Consider the following 26,772-nt stretch of genomic DNA (forward strand, 5'->3'; position numbering starts at 1 on the left):
TATTTAGCCTATTTAGTACATAGGTTGAAACATAAATCCTATTTAGGCTATTTAGCCTATTTTACAGCATTTTCAGCCAATTTAGCCTATAAAGTACACAGTTAACAGCATTTTCAGCCTATTTAGCCTATTTAGCCTATTTAGTACATAGATTGAAACATGCATCCTATTTAGCCGATTGAGCCTATTTAACAGCCTATTTAGCCTATTTAGTATATAGATTGAAACATACATCCTATTTAGCCTATTTAGCATATTTAACAGCCTTTTCAGCCTATTTAGAACGTTAAGAACATAGCTTGAAACATACGTCGTATTTAGCCTATTTATCCTATTTAACAGCCTTTTCAGCCTATTTAGAAAGTTTAGTACAAATGTTGAAACATACGGTACATCCTAATTAGCCTATTTAGCCTATTTCACAGCATGTTCAGCCTATTTAGCCTATTTAGCATATTTAATACATAGGTTGAAACATACAACGAACAAGAGTTATCCCCCTGAAGAGACCTAGTGCACGCTGACCAGCCGTCGACTGCCTGTCGGGCTGAACTAGTTTTGGCCGGGACTTTTAATAAGGATCGGCGCCAAGTGCAACCTATTAAGCCTATTATGTGCCATTTTTGCCTGTGAGTGGGTATGGTCCTTTAAGGGTCCCTTTCGGACGAACAAGAGTTATCCCCCGGAAGAGACCTAGTGCACGCTAACCAGCCGTCGACTGCCTGTCGGGCTGACCTAGTTTCGGCCGGGAGTTTTAATTAGGATCGGAGCCAGGTGCAACCTATTTAGCCTAATTCGCGCCCTTTTTGCCTATGAGTGGGTATGCACATTTAAGGGCCCCTTTCGGACGAACAAGAGTTATCCCCCGGAAGAGACCTAGTGCACGCTGACCAGCCGTCGACTGCCTATCGGGCTGAACTAGTTTCGGCCGGGAGTTTTAATAACGGTCGGCCGCGTGCATGCAGCCTATTTAGCCTATTTCTCGTATGCGTCATTTCCCAGTGAGCGGGTATGCCCCTTTAAGGGCCCCTTTCGGACGAACAAGAGTAATCCCCCGAAAGAGACCTAGTGCATGCTGACCAGCCGTCGACTGCCTGTCGGGCTGACCTAGTTTCGGCCGGGAGTTTTAATAAGGATCGGAGCCAGGTGCAACCTATTTAGCCCATTACGCGCCATTTTTGCCTGTGAGTGGGTATGCTCCTTTAAGGGCCCCTTTCGGACAAACAAGAGTTATCCCCCGAAAGATACCTAGTGCACGCTGACCAGCCGTCGACTGCCTATCGGGCTGAACTAGTTTCGGCCGGGAGTTTCAATTACGGTCGGCCCCTTGCATGCAGCCTATTTAGCCTATTTCTCGTATGCGTCATTTCCCAGTGAGCGGGTATGCCCCTTTAAGGGCCCCTTTCGAATGAACAAGAGTTATTTCCCGGAAGAGACCTAGTGCACGCTGACCAGCCGTCGACTGCCTGTCGGGCTGACCTAGTTTCGACCGGGAGTTTTAATAAGGATCGGAGCCAGGTGCAACCTACTTACCCTATTACGCGCAATTGTTGCCTGTGAGTGGGTATGCCCCTTTAAGGGCCTCTTTCGGTCGAACAAGAGTTATCCCCCGGAAGAGACCTAGTGCACGCTGACCAGCCGTCGACAGCCTATCGGGCTGAACTAGTTTCGGCCGGGAGTTTTAATTACGGTCGGCCCCGTGCATGCAGCCTATTTAGCCTATTTCTCGTATGCATCATTTCTCAGTGAGCTTGTATGCCCCTTTAATGGCCCATTTCGGACGAACAAGAGTTATCCCCCGGAAGAGACCTAGTGCACGCTGACCAGCCGTCGACTGCCTATCGGGCTGAACTAGTTTCGGCCGGGAGTTTTAATAAGGGTCGGCCCCGTGCATGCAGCCTATTTAGCCTATTTCTCGTATGCGTCATTTTCCAGTGAGCGGGTATGCCCATTTAAGGGCCCCTTTCGGACAAACAAGAGTTATCCCCCGGAAGAGACCTAGTGCACGCTGACCAGCCGTCGACTGCTTATCGGGCTGACCTAGTTTCGGCCGGGAGTTTTAATTAGGATCGGAGCCAGGTGCAACCTATTTAGCCTATTACGCGCCATTTTTGCCTGTGAGTGGGTATGCCTCTTTAATGGCCCCTTTCGGACGAACAAGAGTTATCCCCCGGAAGACACCTAGTGCACGCTGACCAGCCGTCGACTGTCTATCGGGCTGAACTAGTTTCGGCCGGGAGTTTTAATTACGGTCGGCCCCGTGCATGCAGCCTATTAAGCCTATTTCTCGTATGCGTCATTTCCCAGTGAGCAGGTATGCCCCTTTGAGGGCCCCTTTCGGACGAACAAGAGTTATCCCCCGGAAGAGACCTAGTGCACGCTGACCAGCCGTTGACTGCCTATCGGGCAATTACGGTCGGCCCCGTGCATGCAGCCTATTTAGCCTTCATCTCGTATGCGTCATTTCTCAGTAAGCGGGTATGCCCCTTTAAGGGCCCCTTTCGGACGAACAAGAGTTATCTCCCGGAAGAGACCTAGTGCACGCTGAACTCCCGTTGGCTGCCTGTCGGGCTGATCTAGTTTCGGCAAGGGGTTTTAATTAGGGTTGGCGTCACCTACAGCCTTTCAAGCGTATATATTAGGCTTCATTTACATGGCGAGTGTAGTGTGTATGCACCTTAAAGGGTCCTTTTTGGACAAACAAGAGTTATTCCCCGGAAGCGACCTAGCGCAAGCTGAACTCCCGTTGGCTTTCTGTCGGGCTGATTTAGTTTCGGCCCGGTGTTTTAATTACGGTCTGCGTCATCTACAGCCTATTTAGCGAATGTGGCTTCATTTACATGGCAAGTTGGTATGAACCTTTAAGGGCCCTTTTCGGACAAACAAGAGTTATCCCCAGAAGCGACCTAGTGCAAGCTTAACTCCCGTTTTCGGAGCCTTTCAATATACGAAGATTTACAATCCTTTTAATTTCAATTAGAAATACCCAACATTTTATAATAATGTGACATGTTTGGATTACTTTATCTGAATATTGCAGATTTTGTATTCATTTGTATTGGTAATTTACAGGACAGAACAAAGGGTTATCAAGTTTTGACATCAGGGGCATAATGTTAAAAGTCATGTGCATTGCGGTTTAAGTTTATCAGTTTAAGTTAAATTAAATAGCCCTCGGATCTAGGGGTTAGTAGTTTTACTTAAACCAGTTTAATTCAGTAAGGGAGAAACCCGGTTTTAATATGTCTTCTATGGCAAAAAAAACATTGAACATATTTCCAAACAGTGTAACAAAGCACAAAAGCAAGAGTATAAAGCAAGAGCTAAGAATAACTAATATATATGGCGTTCTCTCCAAATTACTGTCATACACGGCATGTGCTCGAGTACTGTATTAACAGATATTGTTTTGCAATTTTGTGTTAAAGTTGTTTAAAAAGCGACGAGTGTTTCATTTCATTTAAATTTAATGATCAAATGTACCAAAGTATTTCTATTGGACCTATTATGTGCTTTTTAGCAACCACTCAATATTGACACTGAATGAAGAAGACTACAAATGGAATTGCACTCAGAATCATAACCAAATAGAGCTTTCAATCGTTCTTATTGACAAACGATCTGCATATATAATTAATTTACGACTGCAATAGCCTTGCAAAAAAACTATTTTGAGATTCATCGCCTCTTCAAATAAAGACCAAAACGTTTATCATGATTGCACGAAGTCTTAAGAATTACGAATAATTGAAACGGTATTGAATTATATCTTTTTCATTCATAAACCTGAACAAACGTGTCATATTTATCCGCACTATGTATGCGATCTAATCTTTCATCTCCGTTGCTTTTCACTGCTTTTAATTGCTTGCAATACTCGAGATTCAATCCCTAAAGGTATTATACATACAGCACACAATCCCAACACGGTGCATGCCTCAACAAAAAAAAATTCAAAAACTAATTAACAAGATATCACGCAACAAAACATTTAAACCTTAATGTACTCCGGGTACAGAAAATATACTAACACGTACCCAGCCAATTTAGACTTTAACCGAGTTTTATTCCCGCCCAAAATCCGATGACGTAAAACGCGCTACAGAAAACAAAACAAAATTCTCTTTGAACAAAGCCTGCTTCCTCATGCTTTTTTAAGTGAGAGTTGCGATAATATAGCGAATATTTTTACAGAATATTGACATACATATAAACATACTTAATTTAAATAATTCGCCGACAACGGCCAATTTCTCGTAAAAATGTCCGGGTTACTTTCAGTATATTTTTCGTACAAGAGATACATTAAAGTTTATTAAAGAGCACCCGGGGTACATTTAAGTAGTACCCGAGCCGACAATAACCAATCGAGCATCAGTAAGTTACCCTTAACGTAGGTAACCAAATACCACAAGTGGCACCAATTATAATGATAAAAGTCAATTAAATTTTAAAAAGTCTAACATGAATAAGGTGTTGTCATGATTAATAAGAATAATCATGACCACATTTATCTGTTACTTATTTTCGATAGTTTTTTTTTATCCTCTTCTTTATTTACACTGTTTTTTTTTCCATTCCATTCAAATGTGTGACACGCGTTCGGACTATTGTCAAAATGGGAATATGTTAACTAGTCCCGACTCTGGATCAGCAGACGATTTATTGCTTAAATCTCACGGTGGATTCCGGATATAGTTGATGTATCATGATTGCTAGTCCTTTTATATAAAATGAAATCTTGTTAGTCATAAAGCGGCCCTTGAAGGTGCATACCAACTCGCAATGTAAATAGCGCATTATACGCTAAACAGGCTGTAGGTGACGCGGACCATAATTGAAACCCCGGGCCGAAACTAGATCAGCCCGGAAGGCAGCCGTAGAGATTTCAGTGTGCATTAGGTCGCTTCCTCGGGATAACTCTTGTTTGTCCGAAAGTGCCCCTTAAAAGTGCATAGCCATTCGAGATGTAAATAGAGCATACTACGCGAAGTAGGCTTATGTGAAGAAGAGACAACTTCTAACCCCGGGCCGAAACCAGATCAACCCGACAGGCAGCCGACGGGAGTTCAGCGTGCACAATGTCGCTTCCGGGTGATAATTCTTTTAAGTCCGAAAGCGGCCATAAACCTCGTAATGTAAATAGCGACTATTACGCTAAATAGGCTGTATGTGACGCACACCATAATTAAAACCTCGGATCGAAACGAGGTCATCCCGACAGGCAGCCGACATAAGTTCAGCGTGCACTATGTCGCTTCCGGGGGATAACTTGTTTGTCCGAACACTGACCTTAAAGCTGTATACCCACTCGCAATGTAAATAGCGCATAATATGCTAAAAAGGCTGTAGGTTACGCCGGACCTAATTAAACCCCCGGCCGCAACTACATTGGCCCGACATGCAGCCGTCGAGAGTTCAGCGTGCAATAGGTCGTTTCCGGTGAATAACTCTTTTTTGTCCGAAAGCGGCCCTTAAAGGTTCATATTCGCTCGCCATCTCAAAAACTCCTTAAACGCTTAATAGGCTGTATGTGTCGCCGACCCTATGTAAACCCCCGGGTCAAAACGAGGTTAGCCCGACAGGCAGCCGACGCCAGTTCAGCGTGCACTATGTCGCTTTCCAGGGATAACTCTTGTTGTCCGAAAGCGGCTCTTATACACACTCGCCATGTACATAGCGCCTAACCCGCAAAATAGGCTGTTTGTGACGCCGACCTTAATTTAAACCCGGGCCGAAAATAGATCAGCCCGACATGCAGCCGAAGTGATTTCAGCGTGCACTAGGAAGCTTCCGGTGGGATAACTCTTGTTTGTCCGAAAGCAGCCCTTAAAGGTGCACACCAACTCGCCATGTAAATAGCGCCTAATGCGCTAAATACGACGTTGTATACGTTGTAGGTTTTATACGACGCCAACCCTTATTAAAACCCCGGGCCGAAACTGGATCAGCCCGACAAGAAGCCGACGGGAGCTTAGCGGGCACTAGGTCGCCTCCAGGAGATTACTCTTGTTTGTCCGAAAGCGGCCCGTAAAGGTGCATACCCACTCGCCATGTTAATAACGTCTTATAGGCTAAAAAGCCTGTATGTGACGCCGACCCTTATAAAACCCAGGTTAAAAACTGGATCAGCCCGACAGGCAGCCGACGTGAGTTCAGCATGCACTAGGTCACTTCCGGGGTATAACTCATGTTTGTCCGAAAAAAGGCCCAAAGGTTAATGACAACTCGTCATGAAAGTAGCGCATAATACGCTAAATATGCAGTTTGTGACGGGCAAAAACAAGGTCAGCTAAACAGGCAGCCGACCGAAGTTTAGCTTACATTAGGTCGCTTCAGTGGAATAAGTCTTTTTTGTCCGAAAGGGGCCCTTAAAGGTGCATACCCACTCGCCATGTAAAAAGAGCATAACAAATACGCTAAAACGCTGCAGATGAGGCCGTCCCTAATTAAAATCCCGGGCCGAAACTAGATCAGCCTGACAGGCAGCCGACGGGAGTTTAGCGAGCACTAGGTCGCTTTCGGGGAATAACTCTTGTTTGTCCGAACGGGGCTATTATAGGTGCATACCCACTCACCATGTAAATCGCGCCTAATTCACTAAATAGGCTGAAGGTGACGCAAACCCTAACTTAAACCTCGGGCCGCAACTAGACCAGCCCCATAGACAGCCGACGGGAGTTCAACGCACAAGGTCGCTTCCGGGGGATAACTCTTGTTTGTCCAAAAGGAACCATTATAGGTATATACCCACTTGCCAAGTAACTAGAGCATAATACATACGCTAAACTGGCCGCAGGTGACGCCAAATTTAAACCCTGGGCCGAAACTAGATTAGCCCGACAGAAGCCAACGGGAGTTCAGCGTGCACTGGTTAATAAATCTTATTTGACCGAAAGGGGCCCTTAAAAATGCATACACGCTCGCCATGTAAATAGAGCATAATACATACGCTTAATAGGCTGGAGATGGCGCAGACCGTAATTAAAACCCCGGGCCGAAACTAGATCAGCCCGACAGAAAGCCGACAGGAGTTCAGCGTGCAATAGGTCGCTTCCGGGGAATAATTCTTTTTTTCCGAAAGGGGCCCTTAAAATGCATACACACTCGCCATGTAAATAGTGCATAATAAATAGGCTGTAAGTGACGCCGACCGTAATTAAAACCCCGGGCCGTAGCTAGATCAGTCCAACAGGTAGCCGACGGGAGTTCAACGTGCACTATGTCGCTTCCGGAGGAAAACTCTTGATTGTCCGAAAGGGGCCCTAAAAGGTGCATACCCACTTGCCATGTAAATAATGCATAATACGCAAAATAGGCAGTAGGTTACGCCGACCCTATTTAAAATCAAGGGCCGAAACTAGATCAGCCCGACATGCAGCCGACGGGAGTTAAGCTTGCACTAAGTCGCTTGCGGGTGATAACTCTTATTTGTCCGAATGCGACCCTTAAAGGTCCATACCCACTCGCCATGTACATAGTTCATAATGCGCTATTTTGGCTTAAGGTTACTTCGACCCTAATTAAAACACAGGGCCGAAACTAGATCAGCCCGACAGGCAGCTAACGGGAGTTCAGTGTGCACAAGGTCGCTTCCGGGGATAACTCCTGTTTGTCCGAAAGGGGCCCAAAAATGTGCATACCCACTCGCAACGTAAATAGAGCATAATACGCTTAATAAGCTGGAGGTGACGCCGACCCTAATTAAAACCCCGGGCCAAAACTAGATCAGCCCGACAGGCAGCCATCGAGAGTATCGCTTCCGGGGGATAACAGCCGAAACTTGATCAGACCGACTTTCAGCCGTCGGGAGTTCAGCGTGCACTAGGTCGGATCCGGGGTATAACTCTTGTTTGTCCGAAAGCTGCCGTTATAGGTGCATATCCACTCACAATGTTAATAGCTCATTATACACATAATAGGCTGTATGTGACGCCGACCCTAATTAAAACCTCGAGCCGCAACTAGTTTATCCCGATAGGCAGCCGACGTGAGTTCAGCGTGCACTAGTTCGCTTCCGTGAGAAAACTCTTGTTTGTCCGCAAGGGGCCCTTAAATGAGCATGCCCACTCTTAATATAAATAGCGCATAATACGCTAATAGTCTATATGTGACACCGACCCTTATTAAAACCACGGGCCGAAATTAGATCAGTCCGAAAAGCATCCGACGGAAGGTCAGCTTTAACAAAGTCGCTTCCGTTGTATAACTCTTGGTTGTCTTAAAGGGGCTCTTAAAGGTGCATAAAAACTCGTTGTGGAAATGGCTTGTCAATAGCCTGCTAAACAGGCTGAATATTTTATCCTATTTAAATTTTGCTAAAAATGCAAAATAGGTTGAGCATTTAGTATGATGCTATTTAACCTGAAAAGGCTTACTCTTATATATGTTTCAACCTATTTAATAAACTTTCGAAAAAGGCGTTAAGACGAATAGGCTTCTTATAAGGCTAAATAATTATGTTTCAACCTATTTAATTAACTCGCTAGGTAGACTGAATAGGCTGCTCAATAGGCTTAAAGTGAATAATAGGATGTTTGTCTCCACCTATTTTATAAGAGTTCTTTAAAGCTTAATAGACTGAATAGGTTTTTCTAAATAGCCTTAATATGAGGGTTGTTTCAACCTTTTTCATATAATTGTTAAATAGACTAATTTAGCAGAAAAGGCTGCTTAATAGGCTAAGCGGCTAAAAAGGATGTATGTTTAAATACATGTTCTTAACTTGCAATATTGGCTATATAGGCGGAACATACTGCTAAATATGCTAATAAGAACGTATTTTTCAGCATATGTACCAAACTTGCTAAATAGGCTAAATAGGCTGAAAAGGCTGCTTAATATTCTAAATATGCTTAATATGATGTTTTTTTCCAACCTGTGTACTGAACCTGTTAAATAGGCTAAAAAGGCTGAAAACGCCTCTAAATTGGCTATATAGACTAAATAGGATGCATGTTTCAACCTATGGACTAGACTTGTTAAATAGGCAAATAGGCTGAAAATGGTGTTAAATAGGCTAAAAAGGCTAAATAGGATTCATGTTTCAACCTATGTACTAAACTACTTAAATCGGCTAAATAGGCTGAATATTGTGCCAAAAAAGCTAAATAGGCTCATTATGATGCATGTGTGAACCTTTGTACTTAACTTGCTAAATAGGTTAAATATGCTAAAAAGGGCACTAAATAGGCTAAATAGGATGCATGTTCCAACCTACCGGTATGTACTTAACTTGTTAAATAGGCTAAATAGGCTGAAAAGGATGCCAAATAGGCTCAATATGGTGCATGTGTCAACCTTTTTTTGCACATAGCTTGCTAAATAGGCTATATAGGCTGAAAAGGGTACAAAATAGGCTAAATAAGATGCCTGTGTCAAGCTATGTACTAGTTTTGTTAAAAAGGCTAAATAGGCAGAAAATGGTGGTAAATAGGCTAAACGGGCTTAATAGGATGCATGTTTTAAACCTATGTAATAGACTTGTAAAAGGGCTAAATAGGAAGAAAAGGCTGCTAAATATGCTAAAAAGCCTAAATAGGATGCATATGTAAATCTATGTTCTAAACTTTTTTAATAGGCTAAATAGGCTGAAAGGGGTGCTAAATACGCTAAATAAGCTAAATAGGATGCATGTGTCAACCTATGTACTAAACTTGTTAAATATGCTAAATAGGCAGAAAAGGGTGCTAAATAGGCCAAATAGGATACATGTGTCATCCTATGTACTTAACTTGTTAAATAGGCAAAATAGGCTGAAAAGGGTGTTAAAAAGGCTATGTAGGCTAAATAGGATGCATGGTTCAACCCATGTTCTAAACTTGCTAAATAGGCTAAATAGGTTGGACAGGATGTTAAATAGGACAAATAGGCTAAATATGATACATGTGTCAACCTATTTACTTAATTTGTTAAATAGGCTATATATGCTGAAAAAGGTGCTTAATAAACTAAATATGCTAATAGAATGTATGATTTAACCTATGTACTTAACTTGCTAAATAGGCTTAATTGGCTAAATAGGGTGCTAAATAGGCTAAATATGCTAAATAGGATGCATGTGTCAACCTATTTACTTAACTAGGATACTAATTGGGCTAAATAGGATGCATGTGTCACCCTATGTACATGTACTAAACTTGTTAACTAGACTAAATAGGCTGAAAAGGGTCCTAAATAAGCTTAATAGGATGCATGTTTCAACCCATGTACTAAACTTGCTAAATATGCTGAAGAGGTTGCTAAATAGGCTAAATTGGATTCATGTGTCAACCTATGTACTTAACTTGTTAAATAGGCTAAATAGGCTGAACAGGGTGCTAAATAGGCTAAATAGGCTTAATATGATGTATGTTATAACATATGTACTAACCTTGCTAAATAGGCTAAATAGGGTGCATGAGTCAACGTATGTACTTAACTTGTTAATTAGTCCAAATAGGCTGAAAAGGGTAATAAATAGGCTAAACAGGATGAAAGTTTTAACCTATGAACTAAACTTGATAAATAGGCTAAATAGGCTCACGTCACACACGTTTCAGCCCGATAGGCAGTCGACGGCTGGTCAGCGTGCACTAGGTCGCTTCCGGGGGATAACTCTTGTTCGTCCGAAAGGGACCTAAATAGGCTGCACCTGACTCCGATCCTAATTAAAAGTCCCGGCCGAAACTAGTTCAGCCCGATAGGCAGTCGACGGCTGGTCAGCGTGCACTAGGTCGCTTCCGGGGGATAACTCTTGTTCGTCCGAAAGGGGCCCTTAAAGTGCATTCCCACTCACAGGCAAAATGTCGCGCAAGACGCTAAATAGGCTGCACCTGACTCCGATCCTAATTAAAAGTCCCGGTCGAAACTAGTTCAGCCCGACAGGCAGGCGACGGCTGGTCAGCGTGCACTTTGTCGCTTCCGGGGGATAACTCTTGTTCGTCCGAAAGGTGCCCTTAAAGGGGCCTGCCCACTCACAGGCAAAATGTCGAGCAATACGCTAAATAGGCTGCACCTGACTCCGATCCTAATTAAAAATCCAGGCCGAAACTCGTTCAGCACGATAGGCAGTCGACTGCTGGTCAGCGTGCACTAGGTCGCTTCCGGGGGATAACTCTTGTTCGTCCGAAAGGGACCTAAATAGGCTGCACCTGACTCCGATCCTAATTAAAAGTCCCGCCCGAAACTAGTTCAGCCCGATAGGCAGTCGACGGCTGGTCAGCGTGCACTAGGTCGCTTCCGGGGGATAACTCTTGTTCGTCCGAAAAGGGCCCTTAAAGGGGCATTCCCACTCACAGGCAAAATGTCGCGTAATACGCACAATAGGCTTAACCTGACTCCGATCCTAATTAAAAGTCCCGGCCGAAACTAGTTCAGCCCGATAGGAAGTCGACGGCTGGTCAGCGTGCACTAGGAGGCTTCCGGGGGATAACTCTTGTTCGTCCGAAAGGGGCCCTTAAAGGGGCATGCCCACTCACAGGCAAAATGTCGCGTAATACGCACAATAGGTTGCACCTGACTCCGATCCTAATTAAAAGTCCCGGCCGAAACTAGTTCAGCCCGATAGGAAGTCGACGGCTGGTCAGCGTGCACTAGGAGGCTTCCGGGGGATAACTCTTGTTCGTCCGAAAGGGGCCCTTAAAGGGGCATGCCCATTCACAGGCAAAATGTCGCGTAATACGCTAAATAGGCTGCGCCTGACTCCGATCCTAATTAAAAGTCCCGGCCGAAACTAGTTCAGCCCGATAGGCAGTCGACGGCTGGTCAGCGTGCACTATGTCGCTTCCGGGGGATAACTCTTGTTCGCCCGAAAGGTGCCCTTAAAGGGGCATGCCCACTCACAGGCAAAATGTCGCGCAAGACGCTAAATAGGCTGCACCTGACTCCGAACGTATTAAAAGTCCCGGCCGAAACTAGTTCAGCCCGATAGGCAGTCGACGGCTGGTCAGCGTGCACTATGTCGCTTCAGGGGGATAACTCTTGTTCGCCCGAAAGGTGCCCTTAAAGGGGCATGCCCACTCACAGGCAAAATGTCGCGCATGACGCTAAATAGGCTGCACCTGACTCCGATCCTAATTAAAAGTCCAGGCCGAAACTAGTTCAGCCCGATATGCAGTCGACGGCTGGTCAGCGTGCACTAGGTCGCTTCCGGGGGATACCTCTTGTTCGTCCGAAAGGGGCCCTGAAAGGGGCATGCCCACTCACAGGCAAAATGTCGCCTAATACGCTAAATAGGCTGCACCTGATTCCGATCCTAATTAAAAGTCCCGTCCGAAACTAGTTCAGCCCGATAGACAGTCGATGGCTGGTCAGCGTGCACTAGGTCGCTTCCGGGGGATACCTCTTGTTCGTCCGAAGGGGACCCTTAAAGGGGCATGCCCACTCACAGGCAAAATGTCGCATAATACGCTAATAGGCTGCACCTGACTCCGATCCTAATTAAAAGTCACGGCCGAAACTAGTTCAGCCCGATAGGCAGTCGACGGCTGGTCAGCGTGCACTAGGTCGCTTCCGGGGGATAACTCTTGTTCGTCCGAAAGGAGTCCTTAAAGGGGCATGCCCACTCACAGGCAAAATGTTGCGTAATACGCTAAGCAGGCTGCACCTGACTCCGATCCTAATTAAAGTCCCGGCCGAAACTAGTTCAGCCAGATAGGCAGTCGACGGCTGGTCGGCGTGCACTAGGTCGCTTCCGGGGGATAATTCTTTTTCGTCCGAAAGGGACCTTTAAAGGGGCATGCCCACTCACAAGCTAAATGTCGCGTAATACGCTAAATAGGCTGCACCTGACTCCGATCCTAATTAATAGTCCAGGCCAAAACTAGTTCAGCCCAAAAGGCAGTCGACGGCTGGTCAGCGTGCACTAGGTCGCTTCCGGGGGATAACTCTTGTTCGTCCGAAAGGGGCCCTTAAAGGGGCATGCCCACTCACAGGCAAAATGTCGCGTAATACGCTAAAAAGGCTGCACCTGACTACGATCCTACTTAAAAGTCCCGGTCGAATCTATTTCAGCCCGATATGCAGTCGACGGCTGGTCAGCGTACACTAGGTCGCTTCCAGGGGATAACTCTTGTTCGTCCGAAAGGGGCCCTTAAAGGGGCATGCCCGTTTACTGGGAAATGACGCATACGAGAAATAGCTAAATCGGCTGCATGCACGGTGCCGACCCTAATTAAAAGTCCCGGCCGAAACTAGTTCAGCCCGATAAGCCGTCGACGGCTGGTCAGTGTGCACTACATCGCTTCCAGGGGATAAATAGGCTAAATAGGATGTGTATGTCTACGTATGTACTATACTTGCTGAATAGGCTAAACAGGCTGTTAAATAGGCTAAATAGGCTAAATAGGATGTATGTTTTGACCTATGTACTAAAATTTCTAAATAGGCTAAAATGGCTGAAGAGGCTGTTAAATAGGTTAAATAGGCTATATAGGCTAAATAGGATGTATATTTCAGCCTATGTACTAAATAGGCTAAATAGACTAAATGGGCTAAATAGGCTATCTTCAAACACGTTAAAAAACGGCAGGTGTATATTTTCATCATTTTCAGTAGTATTGTGTATATCTGTTTTATTTAGTTCTGTAAAATAATCTTGTAAACGTAATCTTCTGGTAAAACAACTTCTTCCGCTTATTTAACTTTATGGTGAGATTTTATACGAGGGCAGAAGCCTAAACCTTTTCCTAGTAGAATGCATTAAGTGTCTGATAATATACGGTCTGACAAAGTTAAAACTGTTTCCCTACCCTGCTGAATGTGTTTCTTTCTTTTCTGAAATTTCTTGTACTCCCGTCTGTTTTTAAATTTTTCAAAAACGCCTTGTTTTTGGTTTGATGTGGCAATCAGGTCTTTCACTGTTTTTATTAACATTTAGTTAGTTAAAAATGCCTTGAAAATTACGCTGAGCACGAGGGTATCCCGATGCCGGCGGCACCACGGAGAAGGGACAACATACCGCCGTCATACTTACCTGCGAGCACTACTAAGCTCGACTTGTTCAAAAACTACCGGGAAAACTACACAATACAGTGTACATCGGAACATGAAGTGATCAAAGTCACTGCTCTCACAGACGTATGGTCCAAATGCAGTCCACACATTCGGATAGCCTCTCTCCCTGATGATGTCTGCGCTACGTGTGAACACATTAGAAAACGCTTGGTAGGTGCTCTAGAAGAAGACGAAAAGCTTGAGACGACGGTGACCATATAAGGCGAGCTAATATGTTAATCACCTATTAAATAAAATATTATAACTCCGTTTATGTATTTTCATCTCCTATTGATGTTTATACATTAATACTACTCAGTAAACACATTAGTTTCCTTTTGTTTAAATTTAATAATATGGCAATAACATTGACTATTTTTTGGAAGAGAAATTACGAATTATCGCTGTCATTATTTTTATTTTCAAGGAAAGGGAGCTCTATTAGTATTATGAGTGTATACAGAGAAGTTGGTAACAACGGACGCTGATAGTTACTATCATTACACCTTCGATTTTAGCCAAAGTGTGTGCCTTCCTCATTACTCCAACCAGATGGGACCGCTATACTTCCTATCCGTGAGTAAGATCCATATTGCTATGACCTATTCCAAAGCTTATTATTACTTTGTTGATTACACAGTACATTGGGTACGAATGTCAATTTCATAAATAAATCATTGTTTGTTTTATTTTTATTAAATGCCATATTATCATAATCAATATATTAATATATTGATAAGTTCTATACATAGAGGATATTTGTTGGATTCGGTGGATAATCGATTTTAATTCACGAGTGAGCATAGAAAATATATTTTTTCTATGATCACTAGTGAATTAATATCGACATTCCACCGAATCCAACAAATTTTCTTTTCATTTTATGCTTTTGTTATGCTTTCACCGTTTATATACATTGTTTAAGAGTTCAACTAAGAATTTCGATAGGTATAATGACGTCATTTCGTCAAAAAAATGACGTCATTTCACAGTAAACAATGAAAATTATCGATAATTTTCACTGTTAATTTTCACTGTTTAAAACAGTGAAATTATTATCAGTTCTAACTCACTGATATTTCTCTATAAACCACAGGAAACCATAAAATAAATATTATTAATTAATTCATCATATTATAATGATTACCTTTATCATAAATTACATGTTATCTCTCAAGTATTTCGCGTTTTTTCTTTTCCGCCATCTTGAACGTTTATTATTATATGACGTCATTCACTGAAGATATGCAAAGTTATATAATTTCTTTCATTGAAACATGTCTATGACGTCATCTTACTACGCGTAAAAATGGGGCCGAACTGTCGTTTGGCTTCAGTACATTTTGGGCACGCGTAGAGAAAGGATCTGATTAATAAAAATGATGGATAGCCAAGTAAATAACTAGAGATTTTACCTTAAGGATTATATAATGAATGGCATCAGACAAGAACTTGGCGAAAGGACTTTTATGTAAATAAAACAATATTTAAATTATGCATTGTCGTTTATTTACTTTAAGATTATTTGTGGTGTTGTGCCGTCTGACGACCACCAGACGGACCGGCATTACAATATCTTTGGTTTTAGAATAGATGGCGAGCCGCGTCATCTCTGACGGACCGATTGTGAAACTATGGACCAATTGGAGGCCGTGGTACATAAATCGTCTGAAACCAACAACTCCGTGCGATATCCGGCATGGGCATGGAGGACTTGGAAGCAGTTTAATGGAGAACATTTTAAACCAGTAAATGGAATAAGGTAGCAGCATTCATACTTTTACCATTAATTTAATATCTATTTCTGAGTTAAATTATAAGTCCTATTAGCTTCGTTTTAGTGTTTTTTTTTCACAAACTATATACTGTTTGGAATTTGTTAGATTTCTATTTTTGCTCACAAAGAATCAAATGTGTTTATTCGTTTGCAGGCAGAAACAGTACTTCAAGCTCTTTGCAGATGAGCCAGGAATCGTAACACTAAGGGCATCACGTGATGCTGTAAATAGGACTGCGTGCATCTTAAACGACCCCGCGTTCCGATTTAGTGATGCCACTCGGCCGGATGTTGTGCCCGCGGCCGGCTTGAGTCCAGCAAGACAGGCCTATTTATGTATGTCTGTCCGACCGTACGTTCGAACCGCGTACCAGGACTGTACAGGATCAGACGCGGATGGGTGAACTCGCCAAGGACACCGAGGGCACAAAGGCTGTCACCAAGTACACCAGCAACAAGTTATCGAGTTGTCAGGTGCATTCAAACAAACGGCCCTTTTTAGGGCCACCAAATTTTCTACGAAAGAGTTGTCTAATTGTCACATTCAACACAATAACATTGCCCAATATTAGTTCAAAGAAAATTTGTCATTTAGGCATGTTTTTTTCACGACGCGGCCCAGGTATTTGTTAATGAACCTGGAAAAGCGTAAGCACGCCATAAATTGCCACACTATCGCTTTCCAATCGAGGGGCAAGTAAGCTCGGTTTGCAGTCACAATTCCGGGGAGAATCATGTGATGTTTTGTAAGTTCACTCGTCCACAACATAACACCTTTAGTTATAAAACTTTTAGAATAATGAATCGCATATGGCTCCCAAATGGGCTTGTCTACATTGAACCAATAATGGGCCCATTATGGGCTTTTTATTGGCCAACCTATAGAGTTAAGCTCTTAGTGCACCCATTTTTGACCTATATGGGCAAGCCATTTTATATACCCAGATACGGAGCCCATATTGCAGCACTTTTAAAAACAATAATTGAAATATATACATTTTGTAAACATTTATTGCGTCTGCGCGTGTTTTTGAGAACGCGTTTCTAAGCAATTGTAATTTTATATTGAAATGTTTATCATATCTACGTCCATTCAAAAAAATAAATAACGAATTTATTTTTGGAATGGACGTAGGTATGATAAACATTTCAATATAAAATAACAATGAAATATAATCACTACAACGCTATATTTTTTTGGAATGAATATGTTGTACGACAATTGAAGTGTTTATCGTGACATAGTGCGCACTTGCGCTTCATATTTTTTAATATGTTAAACATGTATTGCTGTTTTGTTGCTGTTTATGTCTTAAATAAATTACATCTTTATATCAAATTGTCTGTTGAATGAAATATGATTCTATCTTACCAAAATGATTACTTTATAGTTTTTTTTCAGAGTAATAATACCTACCTCCAAACATCTGTGTGTCTTTGTAACTACAAGTATCATCCCTATACACTCAGAAACAACGCAAGCAAGGATTCTCATGTTTGGAAAAGTCAGAGGATAGGGTACATAGATATCAGATGCAAAAAATCAGTATCCTCATCGCTACGGCAAAACTGCTTTATAAAATGATTATATGTCCTACGTAACAAGTCCTACCACCATATAGCCAGCAAATACGCGCGCCTTGATCCCGATTATAAGCCCACAATAAGGTCAAGGTACCTAATTTTTAGCTGCCAAAAATCTTGATCATGCTTTGCGTGTTTGCTGAGTTCGTGGGGAGATACTCACGGCTAAGACGAAACTGCCTTTTGAAATAATGACAGAGCTTGTAACAACAAGTACCACCCATGAAAACAGACGCTTATTTGCAAGCTAGGATTTTCGGTTACACATTAGGGTCATGCAGCACGAGTATCAGCCTCCAAAAGACTGGATCATAACTTGCGACAAATTTGAGCTCCTCGGGGGTATGGATGTAGGGGTACTAACGGCTACGGTCGAACTGATTTTAAAACGATCTCAGGGCCTGGGTAAAAATACGAAATCATTGAATAACCCACTTGGCAAGCTGGGATACTGATTTCTGCCACACACTTAGGATTGGATACATATGTAACGAAAATCTGAATCATTGAATGCGTGGTGGTTGAGTTCATGGGGAGTCGCAGCTACGACCAAACTGAAATCATCATAAGTCCTGCGTAACCTCAAATAAACCCTAAATTCAACACCCACGCGAGAAAGTAAACTGATTTTTGGCATAGGCAAATGTCAGGGTAAATAGATATAAGATACAATGTATGTATATTGCGAACATATACATGTATTTTTTATATTTTCAACTACGAATTCATTGTGAATTATGTTTCAATATCGCAGATGTATTCGCTTTAATTTCTGTTGGTCCAGCTCTTCATATGTAATGACTTTAATGCGTTTTACAAATATGATAACAGATTGTCGCACAATACATGCTATTCCAATTTGTTAGTAATGCAACAATGTTTTATGTGAGTTTCAACGGTATGGTGTATTTTGCTTGCAAAATAATTACAGTCTTGTATTTGATGGTTCTCTTGTTTACCCTCGGGACATCGGTTTAAAAACAATGTACCGAACTAACGTTGTTATAATTATCATAGTTAATGTAGTATTTGCCATAGGCTTGCAGTTCATTGCTTAATTCAGTGAAGAATATAGGTAGAAAAATACCAATTCCGATCATTATTCGATTTACATGTATTTTAAAACTGTCAGCTTGAGTACAAATTAGAGTCAACCTTTCATGCGAATGGATCGATTAACCGCATATTTTTAAGCATTTTTAGCTGAACGCATTTAAGAAATAAAATAGGCATGTCCTGTACTATGTAAGAATAAACTTGACAAGTAGCAACGTTTATTGTGTTTTTTTTTACGTTTTTATTTTGCGTTATTTTACTTGTCTGTAACGCGCCTGCACCTTATGTTTATTATGTAGTCGCAGAGCTTAAAACACTACAGTGCTTAGGTTTATTATGTAGTCGCAGAGCTTAAAACACTACAGTGCTTAGGTTTATTATGTAGTCGCAAAGCTTAAAACATTACAGTGCTTAGGTTTATTATGTAGTCGCAGAGCTTAAAACACTACAGTGCTTAGGTTTATTATGTAGTCGCAGAGCTTAATACACTACAGTGCTTAGGTTTATTATGTAGTCGCAGAGCTTAAAACACTACAGTGCTTAGGTTTATTATGTAGTCGCAGAGCTTAAAACACTACAGTGCTTAGGTTTATTATGTAGTCGCAGAGCTTAAAACACTACAGAGCTTAGGTTTATTATGTAGTCGCAGAGCTTAAAACACTACAGTGCTTAGGTTTATTATGTAGTCGCAGAGCTTAAAACACTACAGTGCTTAGGTTTATTATGTAGTCGCAGAGCTTAAAACACTACAGTGCTTAGGTTTATTATGTAGTCGCAGAGCTTAAAACACTACAGTGCTTAGGTTTATTATGTAGTCGCAGAGCTTAAAACACTACAGTGCTTAGGTTTATTATGTAGTCGCAGAGCTTAAAACACTACAGCGCTTAGGTTTATTATGTAGTCGCAGAGCTTAAAACACTACAGTGCTTAGGTTTATTATGTAGTCGCAGAGCTTAAAACACTACAGTGCTTAGGTTTATTATGTAGTCGCAGAGCTTAAAACACTACAGTGCTTAGGTTTATTATGTAGTCGCAGAGCTTAAAACACTACAGCGATTTCTTAGTGAACATGCTTTTCATGTACACAGATATCGAATATCATTAACTGATAACTTGTCTTCTAGTAAATCAATATGATATTTTAGTGAGTATAGCATTACCCGTCTCAATTGTTTAGTATGCTGTAACAAACTGAGCCTGGTCTGTATTCGAACAATACAGACCTGGATACGGAGCTTTATTCGCAGCAACAATATTTCCCTTTGAAACATGTGTCTAGCTGAATGTCGATCTCAGAGCTAGATCTGCAATAAACACATTCTGAGGTGAATGTTGATGTCAGATCTCATAGCCAACTTCACAGACCGTAGGAACGTAATAATCCGAAGTAAATGAGCAACTTTAAATTAAAAAAAACACCGCATACGAGTAGCAGATAAAGAATATATAAGGTAGACGTTGTTTTCAATTAAACATATTAATAGAAATATAAAATATATTGCAAACGAAATCATATATGTTTGTTATAGGACAGCTTTTATGACATTTTTATGTTCCTCAATGTCTTTATTTCAATATCAGTGCAATATGTCCTTAACTGGCTGTTAATCATCAGCCAAAGTTACTGTCAATTTAATCATTTTCTTGTGACACAACTAACGTTCGTTCCACTATCATCTATGCGGAGAGATAAATACAACAAGTCATTTATAAAGATAAAACAAAAAAACTATCTACTTTATTAAAACTCAAATAAAATACAAACACTAACATGGTGAATAAGTATAAGGAACAAGAGCTGTCACCATAGGATGACATATGCCCCCGAAATAAAACACGCTTTTTTCGAAACATAAACGCAGATTTCGTAACCTAAACGCGGAACCTAAGTTCAAGGTCAAAGCCAAGGGGACGAATATTTGTGTGCGTAGGGAAAGGCCTTGTCAATACACACATGCATACCAAATATGAAGGTTACATCTGAAGCGACATAGACGTTATGAGCATTTTTCGAAACCTAATCGCAAAGTGTGACAGACTTTTAGACAGACAGACAGACGGACAGACAGACGGAGAGACAGACGGACAGACATGCGATCACTATATACCCACCTTCAGGGAATAAAAATATACATTTACTACAACTGTTAAATATGTTTATGTTGATTAAAAGTGTACGCATCTGACTATTTAATACACGCGGTAATCAAACGTGTATTTTATGTAAACGTGCAAGTGTGCGTTTTTTTTCAATATTTTTTTTGCACTTGCCAAAGCAGATGTATTTTCCGAAATAATAGAACAATATCTTTGTAATAAATTAGTAATGGTTAAACATATCAGAAAACAAACAATGGTCTTTAAAATATAAATGACAATTAGTTGTATTAAGCTGATAGACTACTTCCTTAAAGCATATTCACACGAAAAAGTATGAAATCGTTTTAAAATATTTTTTATTAATAACACAAAACTCTCAATGGTGTAATGAATACGGACTTGTTAGAAACAGAGTTATAAAATAAAATGATTTTAAGTTAAAAGTTAACACTATACTTTAATGAAATGTTATGCGAGCATGTATACACATATGTATTAATTGCGTTTAAAAAATAATTATTTACATTAATTTTACTTTTCACTTTGCAGAACCGCGTGTCTTCGTCCCTGAATGAATCTTCTATTTTTATAGATTACACTATACGTATACTATGTTCTAGTTTCATTCGTTCATGCACAATACAATTAAAAATGTAAAATTAAAGTAATGGACTTTTACAGATCTTTGAAAGGCCACCAAGTCCGCCTTTTGCAATAATTTCTATTCGTTCTGTGCACAATAAACATAACAAATAGTAAAAGGTAAGTACGCGGTTTTCTTCTGTCTCTTTATTCCGATGTGGTTTCGTTTGGAGAAGACGGCATCTCGTAGCAAGGTTTTTCTACAAGTAGAGTCGGGTACTTGAAGTGGCACCTCATGACATTGTCATACAGACTTGATTCGGTTCTGGAAAATAAATGCTACGGGTTTTGCCTAAACACTTATTACTACATTTCTCGTTTGCAAATGCAACAGGAACATAAAATCATGTTCCTGTTTGCTATTTCGTTTATGATTACTGGTTTATTAGATATGAGGTCGTAAGCCTGTTGCTGAATACTTTTTTTATATAAACGATGTCTTTCTATATAGATAAAACACAAATATTTATTAACATCTCTTGTTTGTATATGACTGTAAAAAGTACATTTAAAAATAAAATAAATTGCAAGCAAACACACATAATAAGTTGTTTTAGTGTTCCTTATTACATTTTGGAATAAGGAACATTTTCTCATTCCTTATTCAGGCTCGACAGGAACGTAGTATAGGTAAAAATGAAGTAGTCATGTGTTTGAATAAATATTGTTGTTCCATTTATATATTTTTAATGAGTATCATAGCTATGGAGCACAGTTTTGTATACCGGGGTATGCCTGGTTTAAGTTTGGTAATTGTAAAACTTTTATGTAAAGTTGAAAACGACAGTATCATATTCAGCTTCAATCAGAATACTTTTAAGAGAGACATTTATTATAATGCATAACATACATGTGCATACTAGATGCTTAAATTGTAAACATGTACATGTCAAACAAATTAAGCTCTCATTTCATCGGTGTACTGTTAAGTTCATAAACAGTTATGATTGAGTTAGAAAGCAAACGTTGTCATTGTTTGAATATGTCATTTGGAACTAGTTTATCATTCCTTAGTTGTGAATTAGTTATGCATTAAATTAGTTTTGGATTTTGTTTGATTAACGTGCAAACTATTTGCCATATTATTAAAAACGGAAGAAATGTATAAATTAACACTAAGAACAATGAACACGGAACTACACCGTTGGAACGGATGTACCTGATTTTGTTGGATTTATGTTTCTTGTACAGAATTATAGCCACTGTCACAAACAGAATCACTGCCAAAGGAACTGCTACAGCTACGCCAATTATCACAGGCGTCTTGTTTGACGTTGGCTCCTCACAACCTAGACATAATGTTTCACTTTAATTGCAAAAACACAGACCAATTACTAAACCGTTTAATAAACACCGTTTAAACGGATATACATAACGCAATAAACAGTATCGGCGTTTGATTACAATACACATCTGTAAGAATATATTTGTGTTCTTTTCTTTTTATCAATTTCTGTGTACACTTATACAAACCCAGGGGATTGAAGAGCATAGAAATAAAAAGGATTACTTTCATACTCTTACTTCCATATTACTGACTTAAAAATAATATGATAAATAATAGTGAACAAACATCATGATTATGAATCTGACGAAAAGTACACATCGCAGCACAACGGTTACAATTTGTGTTTGTAAATGCTATCTTGTTATATACTGTTTCACGCTCACCGTCAGTTTGCCATGCATACGTGTCCTTGTCTGGGCTACAATAGCTACACGCATTACCAGGATCCCTCTCTCCAGAGAGAACACATGTACCAGCAATCAGGCAATACTGGGGCTGTGGATAATTTGTTGATGATTGTGAAAACAAGAACACAATTGCCTGGCATATGCATAAACATTATTATTATAAGGAATATGTAATAACTAATATATTGCACGGCTATAGTAACGGGCCTATAACACACCGTGGTTGTATTGTAACAGTTTGACTTCATACACTTGACAGACCGAATCATATTTAAATGAAATAGAATACAAAAAATTACATAAATAAGTAAAGTCTTCTAAAACCTTTTTGACCTTACTGAAATCGATTTTTTGTACACTTATATAAGTACATTTATAAGTACAAAAATATACAGTTACACATGCAATCAATAGTTTTTTTACACTAATATCGGATGAAACTTCTTTATTTGACAACACTTTGATTATTTAAGATTGCTGTCGTTTGCCCAATTGTAAAGACGCGCACGTAAGCTGCTATTAAGCGTTTCTATTTTTTGTTAATCATATGCCAAATAACCGTATATGGAAACATAAGAATTAGGACAACCTGTATTTATCGCACATAATGTGTGGCGTGTATACCCGGTTTGTTAAAATCAAAAGAACAAAAGAAAAGTACAATTTATTATTATTTTGAATAAGGTATGCACTAAATATACGTATTAATATATTGTATTATTAAACAGAAATATTCATACTTACGTCAATAGTAATAACCTCGGTGGAGGAGTGGAACAAAAGACACGTTGAGTCAAGAACAGCCACAGGTGTACTTATACTGAAGCTGATGTTGTTGTTGCTTATCGCTGTTTCGTACTAAAATTATATGAAAAATATAGACATATAAAATATATAAATATACGTATTAATATACATTGTATTAACATATTGCTTAACCTATAATTTGAAATTCGAGTAGTCGGACAAAATGTTGGTAAATCCGCTTTGTGAAAAATGCTCCCACAAACCGCTTTGACATCGACAATAAAGCCTGACAAATAAAAGCTGCATATTTATGTTTGATCTCTAAGTGAAAAGTAAACGGTAGCAAAAAACCGTCTCTTTTGGTTAAAATTCCTGACATGTTATGAACATAGTCAAGTTGCAGAATAAACAAGCTTTCTTTTGAAAACCATATTTTGTACCGTAATTTGATTGTGTGCCAATCAATATGAGCTTGGCTTTGAAGGTTACACACATAATTAAGCTGCGTTTTGTAAAAGATGAAACTGCTTGTTTGGAAACAAGTATGTTTTATAGCATTTAATGGTTTCTTACAATTTAAGATATATCTTACAACAGTGAGTGTTATTCGCTCAATTTGAGATATTATTTTTGATGGTCAATAATGATTGTACATATTTTTACCGAAACAATAATGCCTGTAAAGAATTTTCTAATGGAGAGTTTCTGTTGTTTGTGTAATTTGAAAAAAAAAACCACGGTATTAACTAGATGTTCGGCGGCCATCTGGTGGCATATTTGGTTTTACATCAAATGGGACCACACTTTTGTATGGGAACAAAAGTAATATTTTGCCCAAGCTAATGTTGAATGTCATAAGGAAGGTAAATACAACCTTCGAAACTTTACCGTCAGCCCTCGTTCATACCAGTTGTAATTGTTATTGTATGCTCTATCATACCACATCAGTGATTTCTGCCTTATTTAGCGTTGCCTGATATATTTTTTATACCATGGTCAACAGGAAGTTTGTATATCAGTCATGTGTGGAGGATGGTCATATAACTCGGAATCAATTATAAAGTACTCATTTTTATTAAAATCGAATCAGATTCAACAAGACAAACAATTTGATACCAAGATATAATATATTTTAAACACAAAATGCAACACAAACAGAAAAAACATATTGTTTTTACAAATATTGAGCGCGCGTGCTCTTATTATTTCCTGCTAAAACTGCAGCCTTTTGCGATTTATTTTAATTATTTCTTTTAAATCGGGGACGTAGAGGTACGATAAACGAAAAAAAAACAGGTTGCTGTCTGATCTTTTTGTAATATATCAGACTCGGCACGAATAAAATAACATTATAATAATAATAATTAGAATAATATTATTCTAAGCCTTGCCTGATATATTACAAAAAAGATCAGGCAGTAACCTGTTATTCTCTATATACCATAAAGGGGATCATTAGCGTCAAATGATTAAAAAAACGCAGGGGATGATACAGTACGGCCGATTTCTTTTTTGACAAAAACACACACTTCTATTTTAATATTTGACTTCACATTGTTAAATTTACCCAAACGTTAGCCACGTGTTCATCGCGCACGGCACACCATCCCGATACAGGTACATTAATAACACGTTTTTTCATAATTAAATAAGAGGATGCAAAGTTTTAAATTGACGTTTTTGTCAGTAACATGATTATTGCGCACGACACTTCGATTCGATTCAAATAGGTAAGCATTTGTTCCATGTTACTTCGAAATCCACAGATGCATTGTGAAAATGTAAAGTTAGCACAATACCTTTTTTACAAGTAAGCCTTTTTGCCTTAAATGACGCTACAGGATTAATGTGCGCTATGTACAGGCTCATGGAGGTCAACATTCTTGCAAAGTTGTGTAGTTCTTTTAAAAGAATGGGAAAATAACAGTCCACACAAGTTATTAATAGACGACAGACAGATGGACACGAGGCATAGTGACTCCAATACAACCGCCCCTCCTTCCTTAACTTTTCCGGTAGTATTTGTATAAATACATTCGACCAAATATATATCCTGTATTTAAGTGTGAACTGTAAAAATGCGAATCAATATTCAACGGTTTAAATATCTGGATGAAGTTTGTGTACGTTTAGTTGATTTAACAACAATTACACATTAAATGATGATGAAACACAAAAAGGTTAATGAACGCGACGGCTTCATCAATTCTATTATTTGGAAATTAATCATTCAACCTGTTCCCCTGGAAAACAAGTGCTATATCATAACTGTGCTGACTTGAGTGCTCACCGTTGTTTATGCTTGGTCATCGATATTTTTTTGTTTTCAGGGGATAGTGCGGGCGCGTTGAATATAACGTCTCATAATAAACTAGTGGAAAACCAATCCAAGCGGAATACCCCAATTTGGAACATGAAATTCAACAAAAGATAGTTTACCTCTACTACCAGCAATGGATCGACAGATCTCTTACGCCGACTGTTGAAAGGAATGGGGCAATATGCATCCCAGCCATTGTCGCAAATTGCCGCAACGTAGGTGGTCTCATGGGTTACTTTGTTTCCACTTTGGTAAAACTGTCAATCGAAGAAAAATACCGATATAAATAACCGATGAAAATAACATGACGATTTATCTTTATATTGACGTATTAACTACGATAATGACAATACAAGTTTTACATAAAACGTTCAAAAAGTTACAAAAAACATTGTTACTCACTTCTTTTGCCGTCACTTTGCACACACTTTCCACACTGCATCCATGCTTGGTCGTGTATCGTAACGCCTCACACGCTTTCATCTTTGGATTGCAAACGCCACCTCCAGTTGTGCTAATGATCTCGGGCGGTTCGGATACGTTCACCTTACAGTTGCTTAAGAGATCAAACCCTCCGTAGCATTCTCATGTATCTACGGATTGTATTCAATTTAATTGTTATGAAAGAAAACATTACTGACATGTTTTTACGGATAGTATGCAAAGAAAACATTATAACATAATAATAACTGACATTATTTTTGCATTGATTGAGATATCTTTTTATTTATCGTACAACCCTTAAACAATAAAGCGACAGTCTTTCTATATTTATATAACCAACATATTAAACATATAAAAACACAATCGATGTGACTAACAAGGTGAAAAAATGTAATTAATACAAGTTTTACAAAAACATGTTTAAAAAAAGTTA

The 26,772-nt window shown here is 39.7% G+C and overlaps 2 protein-coding genes across 2 annotated transcripts in view; both read right to left on the reverse strand.

Annotated features, from left to right (window-relative positions):
* The window catches only part of LOC127872419 (uncharacterized), a 103,660-nt gene that overhangs the window by 57,948 nt on the left and 18,940 nt on the right, over nucleotides 1-26,772 (reverse strand). The window lies entirely within an intron of this gene.
* Nucleotides 21,070-26,476, reverse strand: LOC127875414 (von Willebrand factor D and EGF domain-containing protein-like). The gene is made up of 6 exons (XM_052420476.1): nucleotides 26,298-26,476; nucleotides 26,015-26,152; nucleotides 23,573-23,686; nucleotides 22,805-22,916; nucleotides 22,293-22,422; nucleotides 21,070-21,398 (listed from the first exon to the last, which is right to left on the reverse strand). Exons 1-6 carry the CDS (start codon nucleotides 26,376-26,378, stop codon nucleotides 21,281-21,283), a joined length of 693 nt encoding a protein of 230 aa, XP_052276436.1. The 5' UTR covers nucleotides 26,379-26,476; the 3' UTR covers nucleotides 21,070-21,280.

The sequence above is a fragment of the Dreissena polymorpha genome, chromosome 3 (genome assembly GCF_020536995.1).
Source record: "Dreissena polymorpha isolate Duluth1 chromosome 3, UMN_Dpol_1.0, whole genome shotgun sequence".
Taxonomy (NCBI): Eukaryota; Metazoa; Mollusca; class Bivalvia; order Myida; family Dreissenidae; genus Dreissena; species Dreissena polymorpha.